The sequence below is a fragment of the Erigeron canadensis genome, chromosome 3 (genome assembly GCF_010389155.1).
Source record: "Erigeron canadensis isolate Cc75 chromosome 3, C_canadensis_v1, whole genome shotgun sequence".
Classification (NCBI taxonomy): domain Eukaryota; kingdom Viridiplantae; phylum Streptophyta; class Magnoliopsida; order Asterales; family Asteraceae; genus Erigeron; species Erigeron canadensis.
The window spans coordinates 30,837,692-30,860,116 of NC_057763.1; the positions used below are offsets into that span (position 1 = coordinate 30,837,692).

The following is a 22,425-nucleotide window of genomic DNA, read 5'->3' on the forward strand; positions in this document are numbered from 1 at the left end:
CGAATTCTATGTTTCATCCTAGTTTATTTGATGAGTATACCTATTTTTCAGTTGGCTTCAAAAAGTTTCTATCTCTTTCACTTGCAATCGACAATTTCATTCATTACCTAGCCAAATAGTAAATAAATAAACATAAATAACTCAATAATCATTGCGTCCAAACAACTAGCATGATAGCTACCACTTCGAACGAATATGCTGACGGCATTAATGTAACAACCGCCTTAGAAATAATTTAAATAAATCCATGATATGTTCTAGTTTCGAATATGTGCTCACATGAAGATCTATTCACTCTTAAATCTTAAATTATAAGACGCGTCTATGGTCTATTGTGATAAGAATGTTAGGTTTCAAGACGTAAGCGATTGTATTCAAGAAATTCTAGTCTGAAAATGTTTCATTTAGACCCTACAATTATTAGAATCATTAATTAAGGGAAAACTATAAAAGGGTTAGAAAACCCCATTTTTCTACTTCTTCACCATTTCCCCCCCCCCCCATCTCACCTCTCTCTCTCTCTCTCTAAAAACACACACATACATTCACCATCTTCACCCACAAAAATTCATCATTTGATTTTGAGTTGTTAAACCAAGATTTCTTGCATTTTTAGCTTCCTTGTGATAATAAAAACATATTTCTAGTATCGATTTTCAGGTAATGACAGCAAATTTTGAGATTTTCATCAAAATAAAAGTTTACTTTTCAAGTGTATGTTCTTGATGATTTGGTCCATTTTTGGTGTAAAAATCGTGTTAAAAGTTAGTGGGTTTGTGTCTAAAAGTGTTTAGTAACCTTTTCGTGATCAAATTTGGGTCGTAAACGTGTCTTAATCTTCAAAACCCTCGTTTTTGTTGAACAGTCCCAAATTCGTCCTAAAAACACTTAAAACGAATTTAGTATCCTAGAAACGAATTTAAGTCTTCCAAAACGAAGTTAAGCTTCAAAACGAACTTAAGCTCCAAACAAACTTAAGTCCTCAAACGAATTTAAGGTCTATCTTCGTTCAGATACACCTAACGAATTTAAGGTCTATCTTCGTTCAGATACACCTAACGAATTTAAGGTCTATCTTCGTTCAGATACACCTAACGAATTTAAGGTCTATCTTCGTTCAGATACACCTAACAAATTTAAGGCTTATCTTCGTTCAGATACACCTTACGAATTTAAGGTTTATCTTCGTTCAGATACACCTTACGAATTTAAGGTCTATCTTCGTTCAGATACACCTTACGAATTTAAGGTTTATCTTCGTTCAGATACACCTTACGAATTTAAAGTCTATTTTCGTTAGTTGTAGAAATCAGATTTTATACTTCGTTGTAATCCAAGTCTATCATGTACAAGGAAACCCTAATTAAGGTATAATCAAGACATATTCGATCTTGTTTATCAAAGTGCGAGTTTAAAGACGTTCATTACGAGTCTAGTGTATGAAAAACACTGTTGAGTCAAACGTTTAAGGATCTTTAGTGAACCAAATCATCAGTACATCAAGGACACTTAGTAAATAAATAATCACAAGAACTAATACATGTATCCATCTATGCTCAATGGTTTGTGATTAGGTTGACATCAAGACATACTTGGATTCGAGTAGATATATTTTACTATATCTGTGCTTATACCCTGTGCTTGTAGAACTACGCTTGTAGCAGATCACTGTGAGTCTTCGTAGCCCCTTTTTCTTTACTTATTTCGGGGTGAAAGGAATACTACTCATGCTTTTATACATGCCGTAACTACTTTTACTACTCTTTGGCTATTTGACTACTTGTTACATATTAGCCGGTCCTATTGAGGATTGTGTGTGCTCTATTGATACTATTAGCCGGTCCTATTGAGGATTGTGTGTGCTCTATTGATACTATTAGCCGGTCCTATTGAGGATTGTGTGTGCTCTATTGATACTATTAGCCGGTCCTATCGAGGATTGTGTGTGCTCGCTTACTTATGTGCAAGTTGGTCACTAGCCACTACATACGACTTAATACTTGAGATCTATTGGCGGTATAAAATGCTTTTATACTACTTGTTTATACTCAAACCTACGAACTCACCAACCTTTGTGTTGACTCTTTTAAGTATTCCTTTCAGGTAATCAGGCTAATCATGGCTAGGAGTGGTAGCATGGGACTATTAGCAGACTTCAGGATTTAGGGTTGGAGTTTGCATGCTTGTACTTTGTGTTGGGTGGCAATATGCCCAATCGTATCCCCTGCGTGGGAACCTTTCGTACTTGATTTGATCATCTTTGTTGAACTTGTGTGTGTAATAACTACTACTATGCTTGTTGGGTTATGAAATTGACTATTTATGTTTATCCTAAGCACTCATTTAGTATTCCTATGTAACATCCATGTGTGCGTGTGCTTTATCTTACATCCCGAGTTTTCCGCCGCTGCCGGGGTGTTACAATTAACATGTCGCATCGAAATCTCGTTGTATTGGAATGAATACGTCGACAACACTTTGAGCGTTGAATATAGTTGTAGTACATCTAGCCTAGTACAATTTATATCCAGGATATTTAGTGTCACGTACATAACGTATCGTTCCTTTTTATAATTCTTAATTTTCACTAATATTATACCATACTCAAAAAGATTCATCACTAATGATACAACCCCAAAATATTGACTATTGAAATATCTTATGGTATTGATTACCTTATTTCACATAAGCCACTCGAATAAGTTAACCTACCGTAAGCTTTTAACAATTTTCTTATAAACCCTTATTGAGTATGTTTTTTTTTGAACAGTAAATTTGGGCTCAACGACATGCCTCTTCATATACTCAACTCCAATTCTAGAGGAAATCCATACTGGGAAAACCCCTGTCTCCATTCCCAATAGCATTTTGCTCACACCATGCTTTTAGGAAGAAAAATGATTATTAATACTTAGGGCTGGACCTAGGGGCATGTCAAGAGGGCGATTGCGCACCATGAGCATAACGATTGAAGGGGCAACAATTTACGGTTGAAGATTGTGTAATAGAAACTTAAATAGAATGTGATTGTTTTATTTTTAGACCGCCAAATACATTAAAAATAAGGGATAATATATATTATGCTGTTAATAGCAATCATCTTTCTCTCACAAACATCCCCTGTTTATCACATGATAAAATCAATAATCATCCCCCTTGAATGTAAGGGCAACATCATCTAGCTAAATGTTATTAACAACATATTAGCTATCCCCTCTATAAAATCTAAAATCTTGTCAATCAAAATTTATAAACCAAAAGCAATCTTTGGATACGAAAATAAAAAGTAATATGATAAAAAAAAAACTTATTATTTGTGATAGCTCTTTAATAAATATTCGTTTTAAGTCTTGATGTTATCGATCATAAACCATTCACACAACACCAATCTACATCTATCACCAAATTTAGCCAATCACATATATAAATAGCTCTATTCACATTTCACAACATCACCGATATGAATCACATTTGTAAATATAGCAGAATTTGCAGTGAAAAAGATCAAATTCTATCTCCCACTTTCCTCTTAAAATAATATATTTTCCTGTCGGTGATCAACTAAATAAAGAAAACCCATTAAAAACAAAAGGAAAAAACCCCTCAATTTTGCTTCTGTCTTCCCACTGTATATCTTTTACAAGATCAAGATTACCAAACATTTTCACACTTCACCTATACATACACTCCACAATAAATATATATCTATCTATATTCATACACTCCATTATATATCTATAGGTATAGAAGTGTCTATAGATATAGATAGAGATGGCAATAAACAACAACAACAGGGGTGGTGGATCTTGTAATCCGGCAGTTGTAAAGATCGGAATTACATTTTTAGGATTATGTTTAGTGGGTTATTTATTAGGCCCACCTTTATATTGGCATCTTCTTGAAGGCTTAGCCGCCGTCCGCCGCTCTTCCTCCGCCGTCTCCTGCCCTGCCTGTAACTGTGACTGTGATTCTCAGCCATTACTTTCCATTCCTCAAGGTGGGTCTTCTTCAAGATTCAGAATTTTACCTTTTCACCATCTGGGTCTTACTTATTATTGTACCAATTTGCTTTAATCTGTATATATTGAGTGAAATCTTGTTATTATTGTACCCAATTTGAACTACATGGCATCTTAAAGTTTCATTTTTTTTTACCTTCTTACCATCTGGGTTAAATTTTTTTGTCAATTTGAAGTACTTGGCATCTTAAAGTTTCAAACTTTTTACTATTTTACCATCTGGGTATCAGTTACTTTTGCACCAATTTGCTTTCATTTGTAAGAATCTATAAATCATGAAAAAATTTCATTATTTTAGCTAATTTGAAGTACATTTTATCTTCAAGATCCAATCTTTTACTTTTATTTTCTTCACCATCTAGTTATACCTTTTTATACACTAATTTGTTTCTGTATATTAAGATTATTAATCTTTAAAACTTGTTTTTGATCCAATTTGAAGTTTATGTCGACTTCAAAATGTTATCTATTACTCTTTTTATTTATATACCATATATGTGCATCACTTGTTATTGCTTTGATCTATCACCAAGATTATTAATTTTCATATCTTGCTATTATACTCAATTGTAACTATATGGATCTCAAATTACTGTTACTAATAGCCATGAGATCTTATTTATTTCATGACTGTGAAGGGTGATCAAATTTGATGTGGGATTTAACTATTTTTGAATGAATAAAGTAAACTTTAAATAGTAGTAAATTGACCGTTGACATCAAGGGATATGTCATTTACCTTTAAACATTAACTAACTTATAAAGTTTATGTGTCTATGTACAAAAATATGCATGCCATTTAACTCATTTAATTCAACCTGCAAGTAGATTGAAAAGAAAGCTTGTATATGAAAAATACTATTTTAGTTCTGTAAAGCATACAAGTTGTCTACTTTTCTGTGTACCTTATTTTAGTCATGGCATAAGTTGATGTGTAACTTCGTCGGATCCTGACTTTTGTTGTTTTTGCTATTTTTGTCACACATAAAAGTTTTGAATATTATTAGCTTTCAATCTTTGCTTGGTTTGGAAATGTTTGGAAATACTAAAGACATTTACATAGGAATATGTTATGGCTATCGAAAACTTCAGAATCGGTTTATTGCTTCCTGTACCCATTGTATTTGATTTAATTTTGTTCAAGTAGGCTTATTAGTTACAGATGTCATACTGATAATTACTTTATGTTTCTTGCAGCACTAAGCAATGGTTCCTTCACAGGTTAGTAACACCAATACTTTTCATTCATATAACTGTATGTTAAACATTATTATGACTATGGTATGCTTCGTGTTTTGGCTATTTTGTTTATGGGGTCCTTTTAGAATATTCTGCCTACATGGCACATAGAAACTTTTGACCTTCCAGCTGACAATCATGCCCCGAAGGGTTAATGACATAATATACTATATGCCTTAAAATTTCATCTGTATATGTGGACTATTGTTACTTTTGTAGTTTTGTAACATGCATAGACACTGATGCATTCTTCTGGATTTCAAAATTCATCTCTTGAAGTCTATTAGATTGGAAACAGAACTTGATACTGGACTTTCTTTGTCGGCCTACGTCTAATATGGAGACAGATTGGAACAGGAATTGAAACTTCCATAACGAGTCTAAGACCAAGAAATTAGATATAGTTGTTGATTGTGTTGTACCATATATTGTTTAGATTAGAAGTATTAGTGACAAGGTAGGGTTCTAGGGGGTTTTGGTAAGGTTAAGGCCTAAGATTGAAACTGGTATCTTTGTCCATCTCAAAATGGATACATAGGCACCTCTTTTCCCATTTCTGATCGGCATAATACATAATTGATGCATCAAATATAGTTTTTTAGAAATAAAGTTGTAATCTGCGAATTCTTAATTGGCGACTTTCAACAGTCTCGACTCGTTCAAGCCATTTTCTTGCTTAAACATTCTGATAAGTATACACCTTTACTTGAAATATCAAATTTAGTAGATGTTGTGGTGACAAAGTTTTAATGCATTGCGCATTTTGTGCTAGTATCACATGAAGCCACTTTCTGGGTTATGATTAAGGTATACCATTATACCAAAGACTGGGGGCCTCCTTGGTTTTTATTGGCAACATGTAAAGACTACGAAGTGTCGACATTTTAGTACTTCGAAATCCCTGTAGACTTGTAGAGTGTAGAGGGTCCTTATTGTGTTGGATTTCAAGTGTAACGTGTTGGACAATAAGCTGGTATTTGTCCTCTATATAACTACAAAAAATATACATTTTGGTATAAGGAGTTGTTTAGGTTCTCAAATAACTGGGACAAGCTTCTTTCTATGAGTGGACTGCTGATTTTTACAAAGTGTTGATAAGATTCTGGCACCATACGTGGATTTAGATTGTAAACAAATTGTTGAACCAAATGCATACCGTGTGATGTAGTATTATTGTGTATTAGAATTGTACCCTCACCATGCGTGGTATTGAATGGGTTCTCCAAACTAATTAAATTCTTTTGTAAATCCATTCAATTCAAAAATATAATCAGAAGACATGATGCATTCTTGAGATGACATAGTTCAGACTACTATGAATATACAGTAGTAAAATCAGGATACAGCTTGAGCTTTTGCCATATGTTTATATTATATAGAGGTGGCAAGATCCAAGATGGGCGGTTTGGGTAAAGGCTCAATTTGGTTCGGGTTGACTCGAGTCTTTTTAGTATCTTGTCCAATTTTGTATTTTATAATTTTTGTTATTAATGGTGTTATAGCTAAGGCAAATCTATGAATAAAGCGATTTTAGGAAGTTGTATGCAAAAAGCCAAAAATACACTTTGAGCAATTCTAAGCCCATTTTGGACCCCCTTTTGTTGAGTGCTTTGAATTGGCTTGTTTAAAATATATTTAATGTGTGAATTGTTGGATAAGACATTTATGAGCAACATATATATCTCAAGCAGATTGTGCAAAGCATGATCCTGAAGTAAACGGAGACACAGAAAAGAACTTTGTTGAGCTTCTATCAGAAGAATTGAAGTTACGTGAAGCTGAAGCTTTAGAAAGTCAAAAGCGTGCCGACATGGCACTTCTGGAGGCGAAGAAGCTAACATCTCAATATCAGAAAGAGGCAGACAAATGCAATTCAGGGATGGAAACCTGTGAAGAAGCTCGTGAAAAAGCTGAAGCAGCTTTACTAGCACAAAAACAACAAAGTGAAATGTGGGAATTAAGAGCCCGGCAAAAAGGCTGGAAGGATGGTGGCGCTAAGCCTGTAAACACTGCATGATATCCACCACTGGTATGTCCAAGTTGCATAGTGATTCGAGTTTTGGTGTTCATGAGATCAAGTTCTCATCTATAATTATATGTTAGCTTATAGCTCGAAATCAATTATTGTTTGGAAGAAACTTCTATATACTATAGTTTAAAAAATCTACGTTAGAATGTTTAGGGATTTGTTAAGTTAATTTATTTGAAATATCATTTCCATATTTGGTTGAACTATGTAAGTAATTAAGTATGAACTCTATTTGGCATATCATACTATGCTTTATAGTTTATTTGTTACTTGAGCTCATATTAGGGTCGTCCAAATATGATGTAGAGGAACCGGTCACTTAGATTTGTCGGGGCTGTGAACACATTTTTTATTCTTTTCTGCTAGTATATTTAACTATGTGATCTATTCTTTTCAAGGTTATATAAACATTTGCATGTTTATTACCTAGTGTTTTTACAATGTGGTTTAGGAGGCTTTAGTCATTCTTTTAGTGAATTTAGACTCGGTTTGGTCATCTAGTCTTTTTTTTTTTTTTTTTATAAGTTTTGTTTTTTGTGACCCGCTAGAGTGGAAGTACAACCCAAGTTTAACCCATGGATTGGTTGAACTTGTCAATTCTAACTGTTTATACTAAGCAGTCGCTTTAAACCGAGGAGAGTTGGTAGACCAGAGTTTGCTGGAATGATGGATTGCTCATCCAGATATCCACAATGTTTTTTATTCACAATACTTACATTAGTTACATACTTTAAAAGCACAAATCAAAAAGGTAAAAAATCTCATGGGTGCTTTTATTAGTCTTTGTTTTGCTCCATCGAATACTTCTTTAGATTTGATTCATTGCTTCGCTCTAATGATACTTTCTTATATATCCCGTCACTTTGCTTTCTCAACAACTGAGAATGAACCGTCTGCTATTTTAACCGAGTCATACCTTAGAAACAAGTGTGCCAGAAACAATGACGCCGTGAGGGTAACAAAGTCTTTTCCCGCACACTGTTTGTTCGACACACTTGGCATCCCGGTTTGTGGCCCATTTGACCAATACAAATAATTCAACAACTCTTTACCCTTTTCCTTAGTAAACCGATCTGGAACAAATGTTTCCGGATCGTCAAACACCTTTGGATCTCTCATTACCACAGGTTGATACCCACATAAAAGTTCTCCTTTCTTCACTTTAAAAATCGAGTCATGTGAACTCAGGTCAAAATCCTTCCGGGCCCGCCCATACTGCAATGGTACAGGCGGGTTCAATCTCAGTGTCTCATAGACGAATGATTGAACAAGGTCCATTTCTTTAACTGACGAGAAGCTCAGACCCGACCCGGCCTTTTCTCTTACTTCTTTGCACAGCTTTTCTTGAACCCCGGTGGTGTCTGACCCTAATGCAGCTAACAAACTCGGGAGAAAGATTGAAAACCCACCAAAGGCATTGAACCCGAGGGTAAACAAGAGGTTATGGATAGTATCTTCTTTACTTAGTTTAAACTCAGTTTGGCCTCGTTCAATCACTTCTTTGCCCTCTTGCTCGAGAAACTCATACAACTTGTTATAGTCCCCACTCACTAGAAAGTAAGGGTAAGAAAATGAATGTAGGAAGATTTCTGCTAACGGTTGGAAAGCAGTGATCGGGACGGTGGGAAGGAGCTGAACTGCAAGCCAACGGTCCATGCGTATGTACCCGTTTTCAGCCATATCAGGTGAGTTAGCCGGGTCAGCACCGGCTATGCAAAGGGACAAGAAGGAAAAGCAGAACTTCTGAATGGGAACAAGGTAACTAACAGGGCCATTGGATATTTCTGACTCAACAGTGTCCCACATTTTGTCTAGTAAAGTGTTTAGAGTCGGAATCCAAATGGTGGAGCTTCTTTTGAGCGTGTCCATCGCAAAGTTCTTGATCTGCCATCGAACATTGCAGGTTAGACCTTAATAAAATAAAATAAAAATAAAAAATTCCGACCTTCTTTACAAATTATTTATATTTGCGATTGTGTTTGCATTTTTTTTTTTTAAATTATCTGATTATGATGTTTGCAAAATGCTAGTTATAATTAGTAACATGATTATTTGCTTTTTTTTAAAAAAGAATATACAAGAAAATCTGTAGTAATGAAATTGAGATATGACATTTCACCTAAATTATTTTTTATTTATTTTTGTTTGGATTGAGATTTTCTAAATAACTTTAAATCACACATATATATTAGTTGTCCTATTTTAATGTCCCCTCAAGGACATGACTTGTGCTACAAAACAAATCTATAAGACGACAACATTTTGATTAAAATTGCAATTACACCATCTTTTAACGTACCACATTTTGATTGAAATTGTAACGTAATCTACCCGATAAATTACATTTGTGTATCAACCATCTCCTCTATTATATCAAAATCCTACGGTTTGTAGATATTAATACGAGTAATATTTAAAAAGTATTGGTCCCCTTTAAGAGTAAGCATAACTATAACACCAATCAAATACACCGTAACGAAAAAGTCTTGTCACATTAAAAAAAAAAAATAGTAACATCAATATCACATTAAATCGTGAAAGTTGACTATAGCTTTAAGTCAAGCAATCGTAGTGACCGAGAAGAGTTTGCAACTCCGTCTACAAGCCTCAACAAGGCCGATTTTCTTTTTATCTATAATTATTATATATATGGAAACTAATAATCAGATAAAACAAGAATGCTAAAGAAACCATATGTGGATAACGCTATTGTTGACCCGACGTGGTCGTTGGTGGCGGCGGACTGGTGGCCATCACACTGGAACCAGTCTAATAGTTTCTTATAACTTATATATTATATTAGTATTCCAGCCCCGTCCGATGGACGTGTAGTCTCTAATATATATATATACTAGTCTCAATGCCCGTACGATGTACGAATTATTTAATATATGATGATACAGTTATACTTATATAGAGAATAGAGAATATGTAGTTGTTAAATACCTAAATTTGAATATATTTCCCTTCACATATTATATATTAAACCTCATGAATTATATAAATATATTTATTTAATTCGATGTTTGAAACTTATCATATATCTTTTTTTTAAGATAGTTGTATTTCGTATTGATATATTAGTTATTAACATTATTAATTTTTTTTATATATCATATATATGGAAACTATAATAATAATAATAATAACAATAATAATAATAATAATAATAATAATAATAATAATAATACATAGTATTTGATTACAATTAGGTAAATATGAATTAGGAATCATTCTTAAGTTACACTAAAATGACACATGTCGTATAAAGAATGCGCCAAGTGTTGATGAAAAACCTTTTTATATTAAAACTATAATTAGTATTTGATTACAATTATGTCATTATGAATTAAAAATCTTTTTCTAATAACATCAAAAGTGACACATGTCGGGTAAGAAATACGTCAAGTGTTGATTAAAAAAATACACAATCCTGTTTTATTATATTGGTATATATATATATATATATAAGGGAGTCAAAATGATAATACGTGTTAGATAATGATTAACATGTGTTGGGTTCAAGTCTTCAACATGAACCAAAGTTGTCTTATTTTCATCTAACAAAAAATAATAAAATATATGTCATATTCTAAATATAATAAAGGAAGATGTAAATGCAAGCAAAATAATTTAATGAGTAAAATAAATTTAACAGAATAAAACCTTTTGTAGAAGAAAAAATTATGATCAACTTACCATTGAGAACAAAATAAATTAAAAGAGTTTATCTATTTAATAAGAAGGAGAGAGCTAGATTGATTATGAGAGAAAATTAGGCCTAAGAATAAAAGTTAGAGGTGTTAAGTGTACCCTCAACCTACTTTTTTTAGTTATATTATAGGTAGATAAATATTTTTTTCTAATAGAATTCCAAGGTCAAAAACAGTTTAGGTTATTAATATGAAGAAATTAGAGATTCGGACATTTAAGACACGAACAAATCCAATTAGTTTTTGAAAATACTGCATTCGTTATCAATAACTTTATATAAATGTAATAAATAATAATGTCCCTCTATTAGTATTAACGGTATATCTTAATTCGCTAACCTCACCCCTATGGCCGATAAAGATGTTCATATACCATGTTAATTAAGAGAAAAACTCACATACAACTCATTAAAACATCACTTAAATTTCGTACGTATTTTTGTCTTGTACACGTTGTCACAAATATATCTAACTAGACTTATATAAGCATTTTATATAAGCAGCACTGCAGCAGTAGTTTTGTGTCGGTATCACTACCTAAATGAATGGTTGACAAATTAGAGATATACATATATTTTCACTTGAAAATGTATTTATTTAATTTGCTCATTACACATACACATGGTCACATACTCACATGACTAATTAAGTATATCTATATGAAAATATCAAATATCAAAATTTTCACTTCTGAGATGAGTAGTTAGTACAATATTCAATATCACTTACTCTATTTTCTACTAAGTAATAGCAAAACCGTACAAACATAATTATCTTTTTGTCTATGCTAGCACATGATGCAAGTCATTTTATATGGTCGAGATATCATGGACTTTAAAAATATAGATAAGGTTATATATATTCTACTTGTCGTCACATTCGAGAAATATTTAATTCCATAAATAATATAAAATAAAATACAAATGATGAGATTCAATATTTATATACAGAAAAAAAAAAAAAAAGAGAAGATTTTACTGATCATCGTTCTTAATTAGGACTACATTTTAACTGATTTACAATTTTACATGTTGTAAAATGTTATGATTGTTGTATTAGTTTTATATAAAGAATGATCCCCGCACAATATATTTTTAGCGTACATGAAAATTAAATAAAAGCATTATAAATAAAATCCAAAAAACTATAATTATTGGAAAAATGCTTAATTATAACATACCTTTTCATGTTGAGGTTCAGAAGTATCTAAATAAGCACAAACTCTCCTATCACCAGTGAATTTAGTACTAGGCATCCAATCACCAACTAATATATTTTTCTTGTCAACCAACTCCATGTCAAACATATGAGCAAATGAATTCACATCCAAAACCGCAACAACGTTAGGATTGGCTAAAAAGAAAGGAAAGCTAGGTGGAACGTTTGTACGAAAAACCGTACTTTGATTTTTCTCTATTCCTTTTTTAAAAAAGGACTCTGGGCCTTGGAACCACGCGTAGTTAAGCCGGTCAGCTAATGGTCCCAATAAAGGCAGACCATAGCTGCCCGGTATGGTACGCGTGGGTAAGGATGTTGGTTGTGTTGTTATGGGTGTTTTTGTAACTGGTGGTGGTGATGATGACGAAGTTATAGTGTTTTTGTTGGGGATCATTTTTGTTGGAATTTTGGTTGAAATTTGGAGATGGTTATTGTGTAGTGAAGTAGAGAAAAAGGAAGCAAGAGACATTGCTAGTACACAGAGAGAAGTGTGTTTGGTATGTTCAATTTGGTATAAATCGAGATATTTATGTGTTTTGAAATGGACGGCGGCAGTAATTTTGTACAGTGTAAAGAATGAAAAAAAAAGCATTCACTGAATTTAAACGGGTAAATAAATAAGATTTTTATTTATTTTTCTGGTTAATTAGTTGGGGCACGTGTTGACTCAGATTATATGTATGGCTGTTACTCGACGTCTCTACCTTTGGAGTTTGGACCCTTCGGTTGATGGGAAAGCTGCTAGATTTCAAAAACTTGATAAAAACACATGTAAAATGCATGTTGATTGAAGATAACTATTGATATCATATGGTTAAATCGTTATCTTATACTTATTTCTAACAGTACAATTGTACAAACAGCTTCATATCCAAAAGTTTATGTGAGACAAGTTCTTTTAGGATACATTCTCGAGTTTTAATTTGATGGGATAAAAAAGGAAAAGAAAGGAAAACTTATGTTTTTGTATTTTTGAGTTTTTTTATTAAAAGAAAGGAAAAGTGAGGAATTTTGGAACTAAAAACTTTTCTTCCATATTTGGCATGATTTGGAAGGATAAGTTATAAATTTATCAATATACCCTTCAACCATTATATGAACTATAATAATTATGAGGTTATAAATGTAAAATTACATATTTTTATCCTTTCTTATCCTTCTCTTTTAACTCAAGAATGCCTTTACATCCTTTTATTCACTTTCTTTTCTTTTAAATGATAAAACTCGAGAATGCATTTTATAAATATAATCTTGTATCCTTTCTTCTCCTATCCAATCTTCTCCTTTCTTTTCCTTTAATAAAAACTCGAGAATACAGTGTTAATTTATGAGCATGGTACCCGCGCGTTGCGACGGATATTATGGATGACGGTGGCTGATGATGGACGACGGCGGTGGTTATTCACGAAAATAAAGGAGTTGTGTATTGTTTTGGTATATAGAGAGAAAGAATATTTTGTGTGTTGTTTTGGAGAGAAAAATAAAGAATGGGGATATTTAGTTTTGTTTTAAGGAAAAAGATAAAAGGGTAAAATTACATGTACCAAACATGTAAACTTTTTAACATCTCCATATAATTTTTAATAAAGAGTATAGTATGTGATTAAAGAGTTTGTGATTTCTCAAAAAATCGTGCCCCAATAGCTATATGTAAATAGTAAAAGGGATCCCATAGTAAAATAACTATGACAATGTTAAATATCAGTTCATAAGTAATTAACTATCTTGCTGGAATTAGTGTTAATTAGGCAACAGCTTGTCAATCTATTCATTGAAGATTAAAAGAATTGACACGGGTGTCTTGCAATGAAAGCTTTGACTTGGGGAAACCCATGTTCAAGTCTTAACAAGTAGCGGGTTTATCATTGATCTGTGGTCTTGCCTACGGGTGGACGGGTTGATATGTTTTCCCTGGATTGTGGGACCAACGGGCCTTAGCTCCATCCAGTTGGGTTAAGCCAACTGGTGGTAGTCTTTACCCACAAAAGGTTATTCCAAACGGTCGGAGTTCGGGCTATAATCATGTATACACAACATCTTCAATTTTTCATGCATGATCACATCGCTTCATATAAATGAATTAAAGAGAGTTCATTACAATCAACCTAAGATTTAAACTATATATATAATGGATCCTTCAAAGTAGTTCATAGCTTAGACTCCCCAATGACCCCTTGCCCAATTGGTAAAGGTGAGGTAAGACCGTAAGACACATCGTCTTTGGTGAGAGATTCAGGTTCGAACCTGGGAGCTGCAAAAATATTATCATAATGTAGAAGTAGAGTAATATCCAACCGTTCAAAAAAAGATCATAACTTAGATTCATTTCAACTTCAATTATTGAAGAAAGTGTTCAAAGCCTTTATTATAGATGCAAACAAGTCAAATTTCTGTATGATCAGCATGTACACATCCAGAAGTCTAATGAGGACTCAAAAGCTTCTTAATACGTGTGTTTTATCATAATTAAAATCATAGATATTGAAATTTAGCACAACAGATTCCCTAATGAGGATCACACCAGATCCATGTCTTTGAAAGTTTTACAAAACTAATGTTGGAATATTAGCAAACTGATTATGAATACAAGTATCTACGAATCCTCTTTAACGTTGATAAAATATATTCCCTCCGTGTTCATTTTCTCTATATTGGATATCCCCAATATAAATCTACCAAAATGAGAAGTTAACTTTACTGATTTACTCTTGATAGTTGATACAATTTTACAATAAATTGATTATAAGAGTCCGCGCAAAAATAAAGACTATATTACCTTGTTACTATACTATGCAAATGCAACAGTTAGACATCTCCTAAAATTGTGTGGTTCTCAAATGGACACTTGTTTTTTAGACGGACAGAGTAATTCTATTATTTATTATGAAAATAACAATTACATGCAACTCTAGAAATGTACATATAGATACCCGTTTAAACCAACAATTTGCCCGTATAATGTTTTGCAAGACAATCTCAGTTACATCAGGTTAAACACGTTATAAGAAATATAACTTGAAAAAGACACATCTTTTAATATCAGATTTTACAATAAAACGGAAACAGCTATATGTTACCCTACAATGGTGTTGGCACCAATTAAGACTATTCAGACGGAAGGTGTATTGTGAGGTCCTCCAAGTCGGCACATCCATGAATGCTCAATCCGTGCTCATTAGCCAAATGCAATACACAGATAAAACACAAATGTGGGGAGATGATGTCAAGTGATGCAGCAGCTGGTTTCTTCTGATCGGTAGGGAAAGATGCCAATATGTTCTTAAAAGAAAATGTCTTTGTTTCCTACACATAATTACCAGAAAAAATATCGTCAGCATAATGTAAACATTAATTTAATGTATCTAATGGAAACACACATTATTATTGAAACAAGGTTCCTTTTGTTACCATTACTATTAACACAATAATAATAATAAGTATTTATATCTTTTAACAAGATGGAAAAAAAATGTTTGTGAGGCAGCCTACCCAGCCTGTTTATACCCATTCTCAAAAGACCCATCTTAAGTTACCCGCACTTTGAGTTACCCAGGCAACTCGATCCACCCATCTTGCCACCTCTACTTGGTAGAGATAGATAAGAGAACTTACATGTGTTTCTTGCATTGATGACCAAAGAATTTCTTTGAGCGCTTGAACATCAACTTGCTTTGATGTTTTGTCATATTCGACTTCAATCTTATTCACCTGTTTTACATATAATGAAAAGTCAAATTAGTCCCATGATAAATCTTTTTGGCACACTATCAAAAAATACAAGGTAGTCGTTGTCATGATGAATTTGACACACTCCTTGCCTTCTTAAAAAAAGAAGTGAATGGCCTATCAAAAGTCAGCTTAATTAGATACATTATTTAAAAGTGGTCATTTTGACATATTAACTTACGAGCAGGGCTTATTGCCTTATTCAACAAATCACAAGGGTTAAAAGTCACCCAAAGTGGATTTTTAATGCATACATTGAATAAGCATCCCAAATGAGATTTAAAAGATAGATTCTTAAAAGTGGTAATTTTGACAAATTAACTTATGGAGTAATATATGTTTTTATTGTGATCATATCCAACTAGCATATCATCTATTTATAAAATATATACCCCCAAGGCCTTAACATTTTACAACAAACCTGACGGGGTTGAGAGACAAGTGTGGCAGAGTCCTCAACATCACTATAAGCATTTCCATCATCAAATTGACCACATTCATCATCCCAAGATGCAAAATTTTCGGTATTCCTTTCTGCTTCTTGACCAGGCTCATCTGACAAAGATATGCATTGAAAATCTTACTTACCATCCGGATGTGATGGCCCCAAATCATGTTATATCAAAACTAACTACAAAATTACTACATCAGGCTGCTCCTTTCACAAGGTAAGTGATGAATGAGGATTAACAAATCGTATAAGTAAGCATCATGCTTGACTCCTAATCCCTATCTATGGATTTGCTTCTCATGGAAATAATATTTACTACTTACTTAACATGAAAATACCATCATTGTTTTATTTGGCTATGAAACTACCAACGTTACTAGTCTTGTTTAACCAAAATAAATTACATACCTTATACAGTATTAGACATGTAAATGCAAGACTTCTACAATTTATCCCATAGACAATTAGTAAGCGAATACTATGCCCAATGAAGTGACGAATGAGGTTCAACCAATTTCACTAAAGGCACACTATTTTTCTACTAGGACTAGGATGGCTTAAGAATTTCCCTGTTTTAACATCGTATGCGAATATAAACATTAAATCAATAATTGTTCAACAGAGATTGTTGCTTAAAGATGGCGCAACTAAAAAGTATTAGTAACAAAAACTGGGTTGAAGAAATCAACTTACCGGAAGACTTCCTTCCTCTTTTCCCAAGACACTACAACAAAAATAGATATAAAGCGAATTATGGTCTGATACATTATGGACAGTTAAATTTGTATATCTTAAAGACAATTCAATAAATATTTAGCCTAGGATTATTCAAGGTGTATATAAGGTATTCGATCAACCAAGTGGTTGTGGGTTCCAGACTTCTAATCCAAGCTGGGAAAAGGGTGAAGGGTGTAAGCATTTGCCATTCAAAAGAAAAGACTGCAACTCACCGTAATGTTTGGAAGAAGAAATAGCTTGACAAGATCCTCTGGTTGATAATGGCAATCTTCGGGAAGTGTTGTGTTACAGAGTTCTCTACTTTTCGCAGGCAACAATAACGTGTTGGGATTTTTAGGAGGAGCAAAAATATTACTCACATCACTGTCCAACTCCAAAGCTTTCATAAAATCTATATCGGGTTCAGCTTGTTTCTTATTCCTTTGCTTTTTAGGCATTACTGGTGATCCATTTTCCTTCTCTAGGTCTTCTGGACCTGCAAAACAAATTAAATTTACGATAAAAAACCTTAAAAGTGAAAATAAGAACGAATTCTAAGCATGGAGCTTTGTGTTCTACCGAGAGGTGGTAATTTCATCCCTTCACTTATGATTGGGTTGAACTGGGTTATGTTTTCATCTCTAACAGACGTAACAAACAAGAGAAAAAAGTAAGCTTGCAAGAAAACGGGATATAACCTCCTTGATAACTTTCTAATGTACGGAATTTTGTAATCATATATGACATGCTAAATATTTTTTCTTTAAAAGTTGGACAAGTGCTTTGAGTTAACCAAACCCATCCAGTCCAATTTGAGCCGTTATGTAGGCCGCCTTCTTTGTGGCCTAGTTATACTCAAGAAATCTACCTTTAGTCTTCCTGTACTTCCAGTGATCAGGGCCTGCCCAGGCATTTTGTTTTCCAATTTGACCAAGACTTAGAAATAGGAAACTGTCAACTGTCAGAGATTTGTCATCTACATCAACATCATGATAAACATATGTACCGTTATCCTGCAAATAAACTTTATATCAGTAGGTTCCTTTCATCCTTCAATACTAAACTAGATAATAAGATATAAGTATATAACACTGCGAGGAGTTACAAAAGTACAACTTAGGGGAAATTTCAAATGGGCCGATTCAGGTTATATTCCATCTCTAACAGATCAAACACGTAAATATTAAAAAACATCAGAAAAGGATACAAAAATGTTTATATTGACTAGTCAACCAAGCCAGCCTCAACCCCAACAAAAGATTGCCCATTTTGACTCAGACGACCAGACCTATTTCCCAATCCACCGGGCACCTCAAGGTCGAATAGTCAAGCACCTCATGATGAACCGGAACAAAATATTCCTCTTCTCCCTCATAGGTGCCCTCATCATTAAGGCTTGTCTGATTTTCATTCACAAAGTCCCATGTTTCTGAGTTATCATGCCCATCATCAATGTAGTCGTCACCATTAGCTTCATGGTCTGGTTCCACAGACCTTTGGGAAGAAAAGGTATCTGTTGGTCTTTTATTATCTTCATCAAACATATCAACTATTTGCTTGAGAGTTGGTGTGATTTCTAGTTTCTTTGAAAAGTTTGATACCATTTGTTCAACACAGTCTATAACGGGGGAAAAAAAGAACAGTTCAGACAAAGAGCAACTTGCAAACAGGAACCACATATGCCTGTGCGTAGAGATGGCAATTTCAACTCAGTTACTCATGAATGAGTCATTTCGAGTAACGTTTTATCTCTAATGTGTTAAATGAGTAAACGGGTCAACCAGATGAACAGTCACCCATAATGCATTACAGCTCTTAAATCATTTAATACAAAAAGACTCGATGATTACTGGAACTTTGGGAAAAAGGTTGACATTAAAAATTATAATTAACTTGTACAAATTTTAGACAAAGTGTTTAGGGTAATATGGTCAACCAGACATGTTTCAGGCTGTACCAAAGAAGTACCTATCTTGATCCATTACCCAACCCACCTGATCCGCTTATATTGCCACCTCCACTTGAAAAAAACAAACCTGTTGCATAAGAAATATCAATCGTTTCTATTTTATCACGGTCACTTGAGCATGTCATGCACTTCCCAGGTACTTCTGATGAGTCAAAAACCATTCTGCATCCACCATAGACTCCGAGGTTATACAGCAAGAGACCTTTTGATCCACCTTCATCAAACTGTGCAGTTGTCTGATGATACAGAGGATCCACAGCAAATGCAACTACACCAATAATGAAATTAATTCAATACTTTATTTAAACATTAAGTGAATAAAGAAAGATATAGGTTGCAACTCCCACCATCGAACTTCTTCACATTAATAGCCTCGAAGGATGATTCCAATGTTGTTAAAGGAGATAACTGCATATGTCATTGTTCGTTAGTTCATCTGCACTGGATGTGGCAATTTGACCCATTACTTTCTAATGAGTCATCTTGGGTTATGTTTAATCTATAAAGAGTCAGAAAAAAAGGTCAAACTGGTCAGAGAGATCAAAGTCTCCTAAAGTGTGTCTTTCATTTCAATGCATATTATCTTCTATACTATTTTATTTAAGAGTCGGTTTATTAATTTATTATAATGATATAGTTCTTGTAATCATATATCACATTAGTTGTTCACAGAAGATTGCAACAAAGTTGGGTTACGGGGTATATTGTGTTCTGGGCAACCCAATCAAACCCGTGTATACTAACAAGATTTCATATTGGCCCGTTACCTAACCTGCCCATTCTGCTACCTCTAATCCCCACTAACTAAGCAGCATCAGAAATGAGAAAATGAACAGACCTTGCGTTCCTTCTCTTTCTTCGAAGTGCCTTCAGCTTGCACATTGTCGGCGTTACCTTCCTCTACACTATCTGAAAAGTTTCAAAATTGGTCATTACCAAGCTATTAACATTTTTACTAGTTTAGTCCAAGTGAGTGCTCCTTGCACTGATAATATTTATATGTATAGATGAAACGAAAGCCACACAAAGATGACCACTAAGTACAAAACAACAAACTTTGACCTCATGTAAGATTTGTCGAAGAAAATGTGCTAAAAACAAGATTATTAAACATATTGACTTCTTATAAATTAAAGCACAAGGTTACAAAGACATATTCTGTTATATTCATAAACATTGACTGTAAATAGTAGAAACGAATTCCAATTGCTATCTATGTCATAATTTATCAAGATCCAAGTTTATTTAAAACTGATACTTTAGAATTAAAACCAAAAATAATAATCAAGAAATCAGGATAACAATAAAACTCAAATATAAAGAAACAAATCACCAACACTGACCATGTTCAGTGTCCTGTGAAACTCTACTAATTCCTCCAAGAACCTTATAAGCCTCAGAATGAACTGAATCTACCCTCATTGAATATATTCTAACTCCAGCTTCAAGAGTGCAGCTCGCCTGCAGTCAAAAAGCGTAATGTGATATCATGTGCATTTCAATATGCATCAATAGTGCAAGTCATATCAACAAGCAAAAGCTTGGAATTGATATTATCAAATACCTAGCACAAAACAATATTTCAAACGGATGATAGTGTATGTTGTGTATCTATTTAGCAGATTTAGATGTTGTTGGCCAAAATATAGAAACGATTAATAAAACAAGTGTATGTTGCGTATCTATAATCACCCCTATCTAATTATTCCGATAGTTTGCTTAAATAATTGTGCAAATCCTACTTTTAAATTAAACATAACTAACAATTCCATCACAAAACAAGAAAGCTAATAGCTTTAAGTAAACAAAAATATACTCGAAAAAACGATACCTTCTGAAAATTCGTCTCGACGTCATTCTCTTCTTCGACTTTGATAATATCGCAAAGATGATCTATCAAATTCAACTCCCATGTATTCTTCTGATTAATTTTCTACAAAAAAATAAAAATAAAAAATTAATTACATACATCTCAATATAAGTTAATCTGTAAGTATACATTTTTTATTTTGTAATAAACTATATTATAATTATAACATACATTTTCACTGGCTAATTTGATGCAATTTTGAAACAACTCCATAATCTGTTCTTGACCTAGACACGGATCGGTCGGAGAAGCATCGGTCGGTTGCGTGACCGGTTTTCGGCGAATTGCGGCAGCGCGAGCGGCGCGTGCTTGAGCACGCTCCAGCTTGTCGTCATTGGATCCGAGGAATAATGGTCGGTCTGGAGATAAGACCGGTGCTCGCTGTTTGTACTGGCCCGGTGTACGGATAGGGCTTACGATTTCAGCCATTTTTTTGAAGAAATTAAGTGGCCGGATGTTAGAGAGAATTTAGAGGGTTTTAGGTTTGTTTGATTTTTGGCAAATTTAGGTTTTGGGAAATGAAGAAAGAAGTTTTTCGATTTTCCCTCCCACTAGTAGTTTGAAAATTTTAGGGGAAGAACGCTATGTTTATGCGGGTCGGGTTGTGACATAGACCATATTTTCATATGTCTCCAAAGTTATTTTATAGATTTTGAAAATTTTAATGAAACTATTAGATTTTTAAAAAATGTGAAAAAGAATCAGATAATTGATCTCCTGACATGAAGTATACTCCATTATATGTCAAAAAGCAATAAAGGTTGCGTACCATAACTTCTTTATATAGATAATCTATCCGTACTCACAATAACATAAAGTCTCAACCAAGATAGATGGAGCATTCTGTATACCCTCAAATTGACGTCTCGTTAATGTCTTGGAATACTTTTGGTGACCATCTTAGATTCTTAGGTGTGGTACGTTAAAAAGACAACGCTTTTATAGCACACCTACAAACAGAGACGCCGTAACCAATCATACTGCCACGGAAGTGTCACACCAATAGGGCCCCCAATGATGTGCCTGTAGTACCCCTACATGTGGTTAGTTCAGGGTTTTCATATCAAAACTTCATATATCACAACAAATTTATAAATAGTTTTTCAAAAATAATCATATCGTACAATGTTTCAGAAGCTTTATTATTCAAAATAAAAATTTCAACATGCATATATAAAGATCTTCTCTTCTGGAGAAAGGGCTTTCTTTATAGATGAAGACGTTGAGTAGGGGGGGCGGAGCTTGAAGAGCGAAGCGAGTTGCGCTAGCCTATTACGTTTTTTAGCAGCAAGCTACGGTCTAACGCTTGCCTCCGGTGGTACATATATTTCAAAAATTCAGAATTTATTTAAAACTTTCAGATCATAACTAACATATAACATATACGAACAAAATAGTTTTGAGGCCTTAAAAGAAATATCGAAATCACTTTAACAACAGAGTATGCAGAAGGAACAAACAGAATTCAAATCAT

General features: G+C 33.6%; 3 protein-coding genes across 3 annotated transcripts; 1 reads left to right on the top strand and 2 right to left on the bottom strand.

The window, feature by feature from the left end:
- Window positions 1-3,503: 3,503 nt before the first annotated feature.
- LOC122590509 lies at window positions 3,504-7,556 on the top strand. Its single transcript, XM_043762708.1, has 3 exons — window positions 3,504-3,997; window positions 5,217-5,240; window positions 6,950-7,556. Exons 1-3 carry the CDS (start codon window positions 3,772-3,774, stop codon window positions 7,273-7,275), a joined length of 576 nt encoding a protein of 191 aa, XP_043618643.1. The 5' UTR covers window positions 3,504-3,771; the 3' UTR covers window positions 7,276-7,556.
- A 385-nt stretch (window positions 7,557-7,941) lies between these two features.
- Window positions 7,942-12,720, bottom strand: LOC122590508 (fatty acid hydroperoxide lyase, chloroplastic). The gene is made up of 2 exons (XM_043762707.1): window positions 12,181-12,720; window positions 7,942-9,171 (listed from the first exon to the last, which is right to left on the bottom strand). The coding sequence occupies exons 1-2, from the start codon at window positions 12,685-12,687 to the stop codon at window positions 8,146-8,148; spliced, it is 1,533 nt and encodes a 510-aa protein (XP_043618642.1). The 5' UTR covers window positions 12,688-12,720; the 3' UTR covers window positions 7,942-8,145.
- Window positions 12,721-15,082: 2,362 nt separating this feature from the next.
- LOC122593833 (condensin complex subunit 2-like) lies at window positions 15,083-21,485 on the bottom strand. The gene is made up of 13 exons (XM_043766283.1): window positions 21,123-21,485; window positions 20,913-21,014; window positions 20,425-20,542; window positions 19,920-19,990; window positions 19,429-19,489; window positions 19,149-19,349; window positions 18,447-18,730; window positions 17,981-18,125; window positions 17,346-17,608; window positions 17,089-17,119; window positions 16,366-16,499; window positions 15,831-15,926; window positions 15,083-15,521 (listed from the first exon to the last, which is right to left on the bottom strand). The coding sequence occupies exons 1-13, from the start codon at window positions 21,378-21,380 to the stop codon at window positions 15,324-15,326; spliced, it is 1,962 nt and encodes a 653-aa protein (XP_043622218.1). The 5' UTR covers window positions 21,381-21,485; the 3' UTR covers window positions 15,083-15,323.
- Between the last annotated feature and the right edge of the window lie 940 nt (window positions 21,486-22,425).

Bases quoted from the DNA above. Each gene is read 5' to 3' on its own strand.
- LOC122590508 (XM_043762707.1), bottom strand. From the start codon at position 12,687: ATGTCTCTTGCTTCCTTTTTCTCTACTTCACTACACAATAACCATCTC. The intron at 9,172-12,180 runs GTATGTTATAAT...GTTCGATGGCAG, and splicing joins CTGAACCTCAACATGAAAAG to ATCAAGAACTTTGCGATGGA.
- LOC122593833 (XM_043766283.1), bottom strand. From the start codon at position 21,380: ATGGCTGAAATCGTAAGCCCTATCCGTACACCGGGCCAGTACAAACAG. The intron at 21,015-21,122 runs GTATGTTATAAT...ATTTTTTTGTAG, and splicing joins TCAAATTAGCCAGTGAAAAT to AAAATTAATCAGAAGAATAC. The intron at 15,522-15,830 runs GTAAGTTCTCTT...AATTATGTGTAG, and splicing joins CATCAATGCAAGAAACACAT to GAAACAAAGACATTTTCTTT.
- LOC122590509 (XM_043762708.1), top strand. From the start codon at position 3,772: ATGGCAATAAACAACAACAACAGGGGTGGTGGATCTTGTAATCCGGCA. The intron at 3,998-5,216 runs GTGGGTCTTCTT...TGTTTCTTGCAG, and splicing joins ATTACTTTCCATTCCTCAAG to CACTAAGCAATGGTTCCTTC. The intron at 5,241-6,949 runs GTTAGTAACACC...TATCTCAAGCAG, and splicing joins AAGCAATGGTTCCTTCACAG to ATTGTGCAAAGCATGATCCT.